Source organism: Crocodylus porosus, unplaced genomic scaffold (assembly GCF_001723895.1).
Source record: "Crocodylus porosus isolate Cpor-Errol unplaced genomic scaffold, CroPor_comp1, whole genome shotgun sequence".
Lineage (NCBI taxonomy): Eukaryota > Metazoa > Chordata > Crocodylia > Crocodylidae > Crocodylus > Crocodylus porosus.
This window is the reverse complement of record NW_017728950.1, coordinates 23662857-23674339: the sequence shown is the minus strand read 5'-3', so window position 1 is coordinate 23674339 and position 11483 is coordinate 23662857. Positions and strand designations below refer to the sequence as shown.

General features: G+C 46.8%; 1 protein-coding gene across 4 annotated transcripts in view; it reads left to right on the top strand.

The window, feature by feature from the left end:
• The first annotated feature begins 169 nt into the window (after nucleotides 1–169).
• LOC109323455 (E3 ubiquitin-protein ligase RNF170-like) overlaps nucleotides 170–11483 on the top strand; it is a 33072-nt gene continuing 21758 nt past the window's right edge. The window contains exons 1-2 of one of the 4 annotated variants that reach the window (XM_019555016.1): nucleotides 170–609; nucleotides 1243–1300. In XM_019555016.1, the coding sequence (XP_019410561.1) occupies nucleotides 429–609; nucleotides 1243–1300 (239 nt within the window). In that variant the 5' untranslated portion in view covers nucleotides 170–428. The remainder of the gene's footprint in view (nucleotides 610–1242; nucleotides 1301–11483) is intronic. The other 3 variants (XM_019555018.1, XM_019555017.1, XM_019555019.1) reach the window with 3 other exon arrangements.

The window sequence follows — 11483 nt, the reverse complement described above, 5'->3', positions numbered from 1 at the left end:
ACTTCCCCGCTGCGGAGCCGGGTCGGGCCGTGCCGCCCCCACCGCCCGCGGGTGTGCGTGCGTTTTCCTCGAGCCGTTCGCGCCCGAGGGCTCCTCGGCAGCGTCGCGCTTGGATGACTGGGGCCGGGGCTGGGCGCGCGGCCCCGTCCCGGCCCCGGCGCTCCTGGAGCTCCAGGCGGCCCGGCCCGCGCCCTTCCCTCGGCCAGTCCGCCCGTGCCCGGCCGTTCCGGCTCTGACCTCCTGCACGCGAGGTGCCGGCGCTTTCGGAAGTTACTCAGGAAACCTGCTTTAAAAAAAAATTTAAAAAAAAAATCAGCCTCTTGGTTTCCATGGAAGGCGGCTGCTGCAGTTGGGAAAAACGGCCTTGAAATAACGTTACGAGCCTTGGTGACTGCTACAGAGCGCTCAGTGGCTCCGCTTCAGTCTTCATGCAGAGACTCTTGCGCCGGGCACCGGATGTGAGGCACCTGGGGGACACCGAAGGCTCTCGGGTCCATGCTCCTTCACAAGCACCTCTTCCCTTCACCGCTTCTCCTTTCTCTGCCTCTTTGCCCCATGGTTTTGCTAAGGTTTTTGCATCGTGGTCTGTTGGTTCTGGCTGGCAAACAGGTACGATGCCACGCTTACGTTCTGTTTCTTGTGAGATGTCCCATGCAGCAAAAAAATTAACTTTTGTGCAGAAATCAAGTGTTCGGTGTTTTTTTCAGAAAACAGCTATAAAAGGGACATGCCTCTTCCACAGTGGTAGTTGTGCTGCAGCATCACGTTTCCTTCCTCTTCCTCTCTGGTTAGTCAGCATAAGAAGTCGGCTCCTTAAACTATCAATAATAGTCATGCGGTTTTCTTCCAGGCAAGATTTTAATCTCACTCCTCATAGTTTAGCTCCAGAAAACAGTGGAAACTTTGATTTGACCCTTTAGTCTAGCATCTTTAAAGAGTCCTCCACTTATGAAGTTAGATCAGATAGATATTTCAGTAGTTATGCGGTTTTGCCCACGGTTTGGACCACCACAAGGTCACTGCACATTCTCAGCGTCACAGTGAGAGAGGTTTATCTGTGCCATCAAAACGGTGTTTTAATTCTGTAACATCTTCCCTCGGTTTGAATTTTTGAGAGGTAAGGAACATTTAGCCTCTTCTTGGATTGCAAAGGTAATCTGTATTTTCTTTGTAGCATTTCACCCTCTGAAGTATCACTCCTTCATCAAGAGCATAATAACTGTTTTCATCTTTCTTGTCTAGGAAAAAATGTTCCCTGGAGGCTATTGACCTCGGACTTTCCAAAGACCTACTTTACTCGGTAAGTGTCATCATTTGTCAATGCCTAAAGTATTTTCATGGAAGGAAAGGACACTCTTTCCAATTAACCTGTTCTTTTCTCCAGTTTTTTTTTTTTGGGGTGGGGTGAGAGCGGGGGAATTGTCTTTAATGAGAAGCTACCAAGACTGTAGAGATCTCTTTCTTCAAGGGGCGTGCGTGTGCGTACCTACATACTAACATACTCTGTGTGACTCAGAGTGAGTGAGTGTTTCATGGATATTGTTGACTGCATGGCTGAATAACAGTACCAATGACGCTAGCTGTAGTTTTGCCTGTAGCAATTGATGTGACTTGTGGATGTTATGTAACGAGAAGAATATTGTTGGTAGGTCCAAGTAGTTACATAGTAACAATGATACTATTAATACTCTTGTATGGCCCCCCCAGTGAGACTCCCTCCAAACAGTAATCCTTTGTTTCAGTCATCCCACAAAATGTATTTTGTCACATAAAACATTACTTTTATTTTAGCCATTGCTCTCTTACTCCTTGTGCTGTTCAAAAGTTGTCCTTCCTTCAATTTCTCTCTCAATATTTACAAAATGTAATAAAAATTGAAGTCTAATATAGAAGCTTACTAACCTACTGAAATGTGTAATGTCCCATTTATGTAGGCCTCTAGGCCTTTTCTAAAGAGTCATTTCCTTCCATGAACGGTAGGGGTGTACCAATAAAGATTATTTGGGCCGATACCGATGGCTGATTATTGACCAGCCATATCAGCCAATACTGAGCCAATTGCCAATATGCAGCACAGCAGCCTGGGTGGTAAGTCTGTGGCGGGGAGGGGCATGGGGGAAAGAAGGGGTGTGGGGGGGGAGCAAATCGAGGCCTTTGAGGTGAGGGAGGGAGGAAGTGGGGCTGGGGCAGGAGCAGGTGCTGCCTGGGTGGCCTGGAGCACAGAACAGAGCCAGTGGCTCATCCAGAGGGCGGGGAAGGCTCCCACCACTGCGTGCACACGAGGAGAGGCTCGGAGGGCATGTGCCTCCCTGATATGTCCATGGGGTGAGGGCAGGCTGCTGCTGTGCACTTGCGCTCAGAGGCTGTGCTCTTCCCAGTGGCTGCTCTTCAGGTGGGCAACAGCAATGGTGGGAAGAGGGCTTTGGAAGTGGGGGGGCTAGAGCCACTGTCATAGACCCCCTCCCAGCACCGCTGCTGTCTGGCCCCCCAGGCCCAAGCACAGCCCCCCCAAGCATAGCCACCAGGAAGAGCATGATGCAGCCCCCAAGCGTGTCGTGGCAGCTTGCCCCCTCCCTGCGCACAGATGTGAGGGGCACATGCCTTTCCCAGGGTGTACGCAGTGGTGGGAGCCGCTCCCCTCCCCACCCCCTGTGGTGAGCCACCAGCTCAATCCTACACCCCACCCTACCCCAGGTGGGCAGCGCCTGCCCCAGCTCCACTCTCCCTCACCGTGGGGGGTCTCAGTCTGTCCCCACACAGACTTACTGGCCAGATGCTGTGCTTCTGGCTGCGTGTATGCTGCGGCTGCATGCATGCATTCAGCCTTCGTTGGCGACATTATCAATTATGTCAGCCAAAAAAGCCAGTTGCTAATAAAGTCAATTTTAGTTTTATTGGTGCCAATACAGTACGAACTGATGTATTGGTGCACCTCTAATGATTGGGATCTGACAATATTTCAGATCCCAAAAATCACATCCTGCCATGCCACAAGTCATAGCAGGATATGTGATTTTGGGGATCTGCGATAAAATTTGTCAGATCCCAATCACTTGTCTGCTAAGACACAGCTTGCTGTACCTGCCTCCCCTTGGCGAGTGGAACTAGGAATCAAGGAGCTCCCTGATTGTTAGCTGCCTGTACCCAGCACAGGTAGAGAGCAGCTGTGGACTGTGGAGCTTCCTGATCCACAGCTGCCCTCATCACACATCTTGAAATAATGCACATGCAGCCCACATGTAGCTGGCAGCACGTGTACTGGTGACAGCTTGAAGAGGTATGGATGGGGGATGTCCCTATGTGGGAGGAACCAATAGGTTATCCCCCACAGGAGGACAGTTAAAGTCCCACTTTAGTCTAGTATTGGGATGCACAGTGTGACTTTAAATATCTTTGTGTGGGAGGAACTGATAGGTTCCCCTTGCTTATGCTGGCAGGCTTAAAATCCTGCTGTTTAGCCAGCCACAGAAATGTTCCATGTTAAAAGTAGAACATTGTTGTTCATTTTCCATTTTTATAATGGAATAACTTGCCTGAATGTCTGAAATGTTTAAAGAAAAGTTGTAGGGTGCTCACTTTTAACCTGCAATAAATGTCTGGAGGGGGCCATAGTCACAAAATCAACAAAAGCCCTATTGGCTACTGGAGGCAACCCCTGTAAACAAATCCCCATTCTATGAAGATGCCATCTGCCAGATGGCTTGCTTCTGGCTCTTGCACATGCCTGCACTGCAATAAGGACATGGTTACAGTGACAATATAGCAGCACAAGGTGACATCCTGAATATGTACGTCAGGTCTAAGGTTGGCTTGTACAGCCCATGCTGAAATTCACATTCCTATATCTTCATTCTTATCATTACAACGAACTTGGGTGTGCTTTCAACTCTTGAAAAACAAGGTTTTTCTAGTAATACTGGTTATTGGACCAACTGTGTAATTAGGAGAGAATTTTTGTTCTAAAAGGCTATGGTAGAAGGTGATTCAGGTTTATTAGGCATCTCTTTGGCATATTATAAAATACTGGAAAGAAGCCACAGAGTGTGTGTCTGCAACCTTCTGATATTAGGTTCCTACAAAGCTTAATATTTTAAAATTTCCCATTTAAAAAACCCCTCTGTCATGCAGTCTTAATACAGTCCATGAAAAAGTATTTTCAGTCACTCATTCTTGTCAGATGAAGTCTTCTATGTGGAGGATAATTCTTCTGTTAACTGTAATGTCACCTGATAAAATCAGTAAATTTCAGGTTTTCATAACTGATGAATGATTTTCTAGTTAAAATAATAGGTGGTGCTAGAGCAGGGGTGGGCAAAATACAGCCTACAGGCTGGATCCAGCCTGCGGGCAGGTGCCTGCCAATTGACTGTATCTGGCCTGGGACAGCTTATGCAGTGCTCGTGCCCATGCTCCCTGATGGCCTCAATCCTGGTCAGTGCACGCAGCTTCCCAGCAGGGCTGTTTCTGGTACTGCTGCAGCTGCCCAGCTCCCCATGTCTCCAGCGGCTCCTCCTGTCCCTGCTGTGCCATTGTGGGCAGCAGGTAGCACTGGGAAACGGCAGCATTTGCCATGGAGACGTGGTAGGAACCACAGAACCAGCCAGGCAAGGCGAGGAAGCTGCAGCCAGGTGACTCTTGCCCCAGTGCACAAGGTCCATCTCCTGGTCACCTTCCACCGACTCTGCCTGCCCGATGCCATGAGCAGCCACTTGCAGGTGAAAGGCAGCTGGGAGCTGGAGCCTCATGTGCTGGACAGGAACTGCCCAGCCTCAGATACCCCCTCCCTCTCCACCTCCCCGGCCGTCTGATTGAGTGCATGGTGCCCAGCATGCATCCTTATGGCTGCTACCACCACTTCCCAGTGCTACCTGCTGCCCAAAGTGGCACAGTAGGGGCAGGAGGAGGAGCTGCTGGAGGCAGGGGGATGCTGAGCAGTACCTGGGCAGATGGAGCCGCACCAGGAACAGCCTCATCCAAAAACTGTGCGCTCTGGCCGGGGGGCGGGAGCCCAGCACAGGCTGCCCCAGGTGGGAGTTGGGGAGCTCGGCCCCATGCAAAGCACTGTATGGGCAGCTGAGGGCCAGAAAGGGGTGAAGGTGGACCACACCTGCACCTGTATCACCTAAGCAAGCTCTGCTGCACACGCCTCCTGCCACCCCATCCCTCCCCCCACCCCCACCTAGCTCCCAGGACCTAGTGGGTGGGCAGTGCCCCTACACGTGCACCCCCCCTACACACACACACACACACACACACACACACACACACACACACAAAATACAAGAGTAAGACTTTATTTTGACGTACTATGCAAGCACCTCTATATACACTGCTTAAAAAACATAAATCAGGACAATTTATTTAAATAAAATTAAAATATGTTACAGTAGAGATTTGATTTTTTTTTTTTTAGTATGATTTGTTTTTCATCTATAATTTGTCAAAATTATATTTTCTAGAAGATTTTGTGTGGCCCTCAGTGGCTCACCAAAACTTAAGTGGCCCTCCAGCCCATCCGGGTGCTAGAGACTCTACCAAGTTGATGCTGTATTTCCTGCCTTGCCAATATTATTCCTGTGCCCATATGCTTATTCCTTTGAGGCCTGTCTTCTGCATTCACTGTTAAAAGGTCCCTTGGATACTGCACATAATAGACTAAAGAAATGTAAGAGTTACAGAAACTGGGTCAGATCAATGGCCTGTTTTAGAACAGTCTCCTATTTCTGAAAGTGGCCAGTACCAGCTGTTTTGAAGGAAAAAACCTGAAAGCAGAGAGCAACCTTTCTAGAAGGAAAGTTTGCACATAGGCCCCAGTGTTTGGAAGTTGGCTTTTATCCTTGATAAAGAAGGTTTGTTGGTATGGGGGATGGAACCAAAGTAACTAATAAGTTGTAATTTACATATCTGTTCTTTCAAAAGAACTCTATTTGTGGGCACTCTTATTTAAAAATAAGTTAAATTACTAAAAAAATGACTTTTTATAAATAGGGCAATCATATTAGAAAACTATAGTTGTGAATTAGACCTACTTATTTTAGATCTATTAACAATGTGGACAAGCTCTCAGGTCTTTCTCTTGCTTTCAAAACACTTATTTTTGAATTATTTACTCATATAACTCTTGCTGTCTTTTTAAATGTTTCATCTTTTGCCTTATCTTTCCATTACACTAACACAGGGGTTTTCAACCTTTTTTAGTCTAAGTACCCCTGGCAGCCAGATGCTGAGCAGGGTGGGGAGCGTGCAGTTGAGCAGGAGAGGAGGGGCAGAGCATGGGTGGCACCACTGCCTCCCAGGAGCACAGCCAGGGTGGGAGGGAAGCTCGCTGGGCTGGTGTATGGCAGCGGTGGCCACCACGTGCAAGCTTCCCTGACCCACAGAGGGGAGCTACTGGCCTCGCCGTGCCCTGACCCTGCTCCTGGGAGGCGATGGCACTCTGTCTCTGCCTGCCCACGTGTACTGCCTAGGACTGGCCCAAGTACCCCTGGTTGACAACCCCTGCACTAGCACATTTTTATTCTAGGCCTGGGTTTGATAAATCATTTTTAACTGGTTTATCTTTGGGGCCTCACCTCCAAAACAATCAAAGAAACTGATTAGTCTTTTCAGAGGCAGCATTTATACCAGTGTGAGACAGCATGTAAAAAATATTAGAAGCCTAGCCTATTAGCACAGTCCTTACTGATGTTAACTGTTTAAGAGATGAGTGTGTTCTGCCAATTTTGCATTAAGAAAAAAATGCCTAGGAGAAGAAAACTGTCAAAATGTCATCTGAGAAATGGTATTTCAGATAGTCTCCCCTTGTCCACTCCAAATTCATCGTTAAAATGTTACAGTCACATCTAACCTGTTTTTAAGTGATTCAGCAAACTGATAAACTCTGTGCCATGCCCTGAAACTGAACAAAAGTATGCAAGCTGCTGGTTTCTTGGTTACTCATTGAATTTTTCAGTAATAGTACTTCTGTTTCTCACTTTGTCATTTCTAAACCATTCCGTAGCCCCACAGAAAAGACCTTTACTTTTTACTTTCATTATACATGTGATGCTTGTGTAGTGGTTCCAGGATATTTGCTATCTGTGTGGGGAACATAACAGCACATGATACGTGTCCCTGGTGAACTAGGAAGAGTTCAAATGTGCAAAAAATGCAGTAAAATTTGGATATTCTGACTTTGGGTAGCAGTCAACAATTATTTTATATGTTGTAGTAGACACTGAATCCCTGGCACGTGGCATTGCTCTAGCTGTGCCACATTAATAAGAGTCTTTGTAATAATTAGAAATTCAGAAGCATGATGAGATGATGCATCTTTACTGAAATGCTTCTTTGTGCCTTTAAATTTTTTGTTCTGTATATGTTCTTACAAAAATCAAGTCTGCTTTTGTATTCAGGATGAGAAAGGAGAGATGCAGAACAAGAAGACAGCTTCTGACCAAGGCAGTTTTTTTTAGTAGATAGTTAACCTTGAAATAGTCTGCTTGCTTACGGCACGTAATTCTTTGTTGACAAGTGAGTAAATTATCATTTGTGTTTATCATTAGTCATGAACACTATGATAGAGGGCAGTTGAGAAGATTTTGTGCCATAGTAAACTGTACTGGTCATATTGCAAGGCTATATTTCCATTCTTTGTCTCTCCAAACACCTCCAGTGTCTGCCAGCAGTATGTGCTTAGTTACATTTTGCAGTCATCAAGGATTGTGATGTAGATACTTCTGGCCCCTGGCTGAGCACTATGGGTGTGTACACAACTGAAGAGGGCACTTCTGATCACTCTGTAACTTTTGCACTTTACACAAAGCACGTAATTACAGTGCGACAGACGGTTAGCGTTTGGTGTGGCGGGCTTGCAGCCTCCAAGCATTGGCCAAGGCCAGGAGGCAGGCAGTTCTGTTGCCTGCCTCCCAACATGCTCTGCAGGCTCCCCAGGCTGCTGGAGACTACCCCCAGGCTGTCAGTGACAGCCTTTAATCCTAGTCCTGCCTTTTCCCTCCAGCCAGCTAAGACCCATGGCCTGGCTGGGCAGAGGGAAGCAGGGATACTGCATCTCCCTGCAGTGGAGAATCCTCCCTGGTATCAGCCAGTGGAGCTGGCCATGAGCCAGCCCAGTGTGCTGCAGGGGGAAGGGGTCTCTCTCCCCAGGAGTCCTCTGGGGGGGGGGGATGGGTCTCTGCAGAGACCAAGACCCAACCAGCTGGTCCCACTGCTGGGGGGAGGGCTCTGTGTCCCTGAGGTTCTGCCCAGAACCATCCCCATCGCACAACCAGGCAACTGGGGACTGCACAGCACCCTGGTTAGGCAGTGTCCCCAACCACAGCCACCAACTTTGCCCCACTCCCTCCCTCCTTCACTGTGTCCACCTCAATCTTCCCTTCCCTCTTCTCTTCCCCAACCCCCCTTGCCTATGCCCCACACCCTAGATTTACCTGCAGGCAGCTGCGGGGAACTGGTCTCCACTGCTGCCTGGCTTTATTGCTGGCCGTGTGCATATGCACACATGTACATGGTGCCCCCTGCATCCGCTCCCCCAAGCCCCAAGAACTCTGCCAGCCTGGAAGGGGAAACGCTCCATTTCCCGTGATTTTCTCCTGTAAAGGAGAGTCCGCATTTTTCCTTAGCAAATGGAAAACCCAGATCCCTGCTGATCAGGCTATAGTGAAATCTGGGCACGGTCTGTACTGAGATAGTTTACGAAGTCACAAGGCAGCTCCATTTTCTTGAGGCCTGGCAAGAATTGGTGTCATGGAACTAGGGGGAGGAGGGTAATTTTTTTTTCAAAACTGGTCCATACTACTGGCATGTGTGCCTTTGTTCCACAGCTTGCTAAAAAAACAGGTGCTTCCTGAATCTTGAGTGAAGGGAAGTTCCCTTCCCCCCCCACTTTCATTTCCTTTCCCCCTCCTTGCTTCCCCTTAGTAGCAACCAGGAGGAAGAAATTTCTGCTCCCAGCAGCAATGTCCCAACATTATAGGCACAGTTCTAATATACTTTGAGAAAACCATAAAGCAAGAACCTTCCTATGAGCTGTTTTACCTAGCCAATCTCAGCTTCTGTGGAAGGTGTAAGCTTTCTGATACCAGTGAGTACTTGATGGCTGCTGTTCACTCCTCATTTTGTGTGAACGGACCCAATCCAGCAGCAGAGCATGACCAGTAAAGGAGGTGGACTACCTTCCCTTCCTTTTAGCCCTCAGAGGTTCCCAGGAGGTCATAAAGAAGATGCTCCTTTAGGAGATATAACCAGGTTATAAATGACACAAATTTGCAGAATTTCAGTCTTGCTAGTAACACTGCTTTCCCTCATGGATCCCCTTCACCCTTTTCTTGTGTTCGGCTTAGGTCCTGACAGAAGTGATTGTTCACTCATGCTCAGCAAACGGCTTTAAATTAGTAGTTCTCAAACTTTTAGGATTCAGGGCACCCCACCACAACATTGTTGTGTTTGGTAGCATCCCATTTGAGAACTACTTTTGTGCTGTCTCAGCTTGATCTCAGTGATTCTCAACCAGGGTGCTGCTGCCACAGCCAGGTAAAAATACCATGCATCTCATGCACAGCCAGGCCAGGAAGGGTTGTGGGACACTCACGCCTGCTTTTGCCTTCATTAGGATTATTGATAAGCCTAAAACAGGCAGGAGAGACTGCTCTTGCTACAGCCCTTCCTGGTTTGACTCCATATGGCATTTCACAGAAACAGAGCCATATAGGGCAGGTAGAACTGTGGTAAATGGCACCCCATTTGAGCACCACTGTTTTAAAACTTTCATGCATGAATCTCCCTTAGTTTCTAAAAAGAGAAATAGTAAACTCTTAAGACAGTGCTTTGAGCAAAGTATCCTAAACTTTAAAGTAAGTTTCCTAGGTTTAAGTACAAATGAGGGTTCACCTTCACAAGCAGTTTTATTTACAGAAAATGAAAACAACAAATCAGATATATAAAAGAAAATTTACAAAGCTAGAGAAGAACTGTGCAATTCTTCCTCAATTTTTTTTGATTCTCACTAAGGCATAGTGAGAATTCCCTATCATTATTTACGTTGATCTGGTGACTTAAATGGCTATCTGTAGTTTAGCCTGCTTTGAACTCTGTGATAGCCAGTCCGCATAGTCCAGTCAAGGGAGTATTCCTGGCAAACAGATAGGCAAAAAAAAAAGTTGGATATAACAATTGCAACCCAGAGAATAATGGCTAGAGGTCTGTGCTCAACTCGGAGCTCATTGTAAGCATGTGCATGTGTTTAAATTCCTTAAACTAAATTTCCTTAAGAGTTTTTTCCAGGGCTTTGCCATAGATTCAGTACGTGGCTTAATTTTAAGAAACAGCAATTGCAGGTTAACATCTGATATCCTTCTAAATCTGATGGCATACGCTTTGGAGAACATTGTGAAAAGTAAATCACTATGGATTTAGACAAAAGTCACCTTCCCTTCTCCCAGCTCCTTCAGTGAGAGAATCTTCAAAATGAACCTCAACTGCTGCTGTCTGTGAGGGCTCTGCAGGGATTTTACAGACCATTTCTGCTTTGGCGGCTAGTTGGAACAGCAAGAGCAGGACTCCTGGAACCATTCAGTCGTAGACACTTCCCTTGCAGCTTGTTTCCCACATCTGGACAGATCCCCACTCCCTCTTTAGAGTGGGCCTTCATCCAGGAGTGAGCCATGTTAGGAAATAGGTACTTGAGGTAATCAGGGGAAATATTTAGTAAAATTCATGGATTGTCTCTGGGACAAAACAAACATTATCAATAAGATTTTTCCTAGCATTAGAAGATGACAATTTCAGCAATCCATCTTTTATGCATTGCTGTATTAGAATATGTTTAATGGAAAAGCTGGTTGGAAAGGGAATAAATATCTCCTTTTCTGCCACATACAGTTCTTAAATATTATATAGCAAGGTTTAAACCAGTGATTCTCAGCCTTTTTAGACTCAAGGCACCTCTCATTATACCCAAGGTACCCTTCAGAAAATGCTAACTGTTAATTTTCTCTTTTTTCGAGTGTGGAAAAATAATCGAGCAATTCCCCTGTTCCAAAGAACTCAGAAAGACCACAACAGATCAGAGTGTTTCTGACACTATGGTTTCTTAGCTGTACTTGCTGGCTTTATCCTGTGAATCTTGCTTGTTCACCTGTTGTGTCAGGAACAGTTTAACATAAGGTTCAGATAGGACTGTGGGTTACAGACCTGGGAAAATCCATCAAGGCTGCCTGGGCATCTGGGGTCAGCAGGGAGCACAGCAGGGAGTAGATCAGAGGGAAGGAATCCCCATACATTTTGCTTTGCTTCTGCTGCTCATGCTAGTAGATCCTTCCATAGTAACTATTATTGTCTTGCCATGTTAAGGAACAAGGCTGCAGTGTTGGTTTAGCTCATAAACTACAATACCTTCAGACAGATTTCATAGACATTAGGGCTGGAAGGGACCTCGGGAGATCATCGAGTCCAGCCCCCTGCCCAAAGGGCAGGAAGTCAGCTGG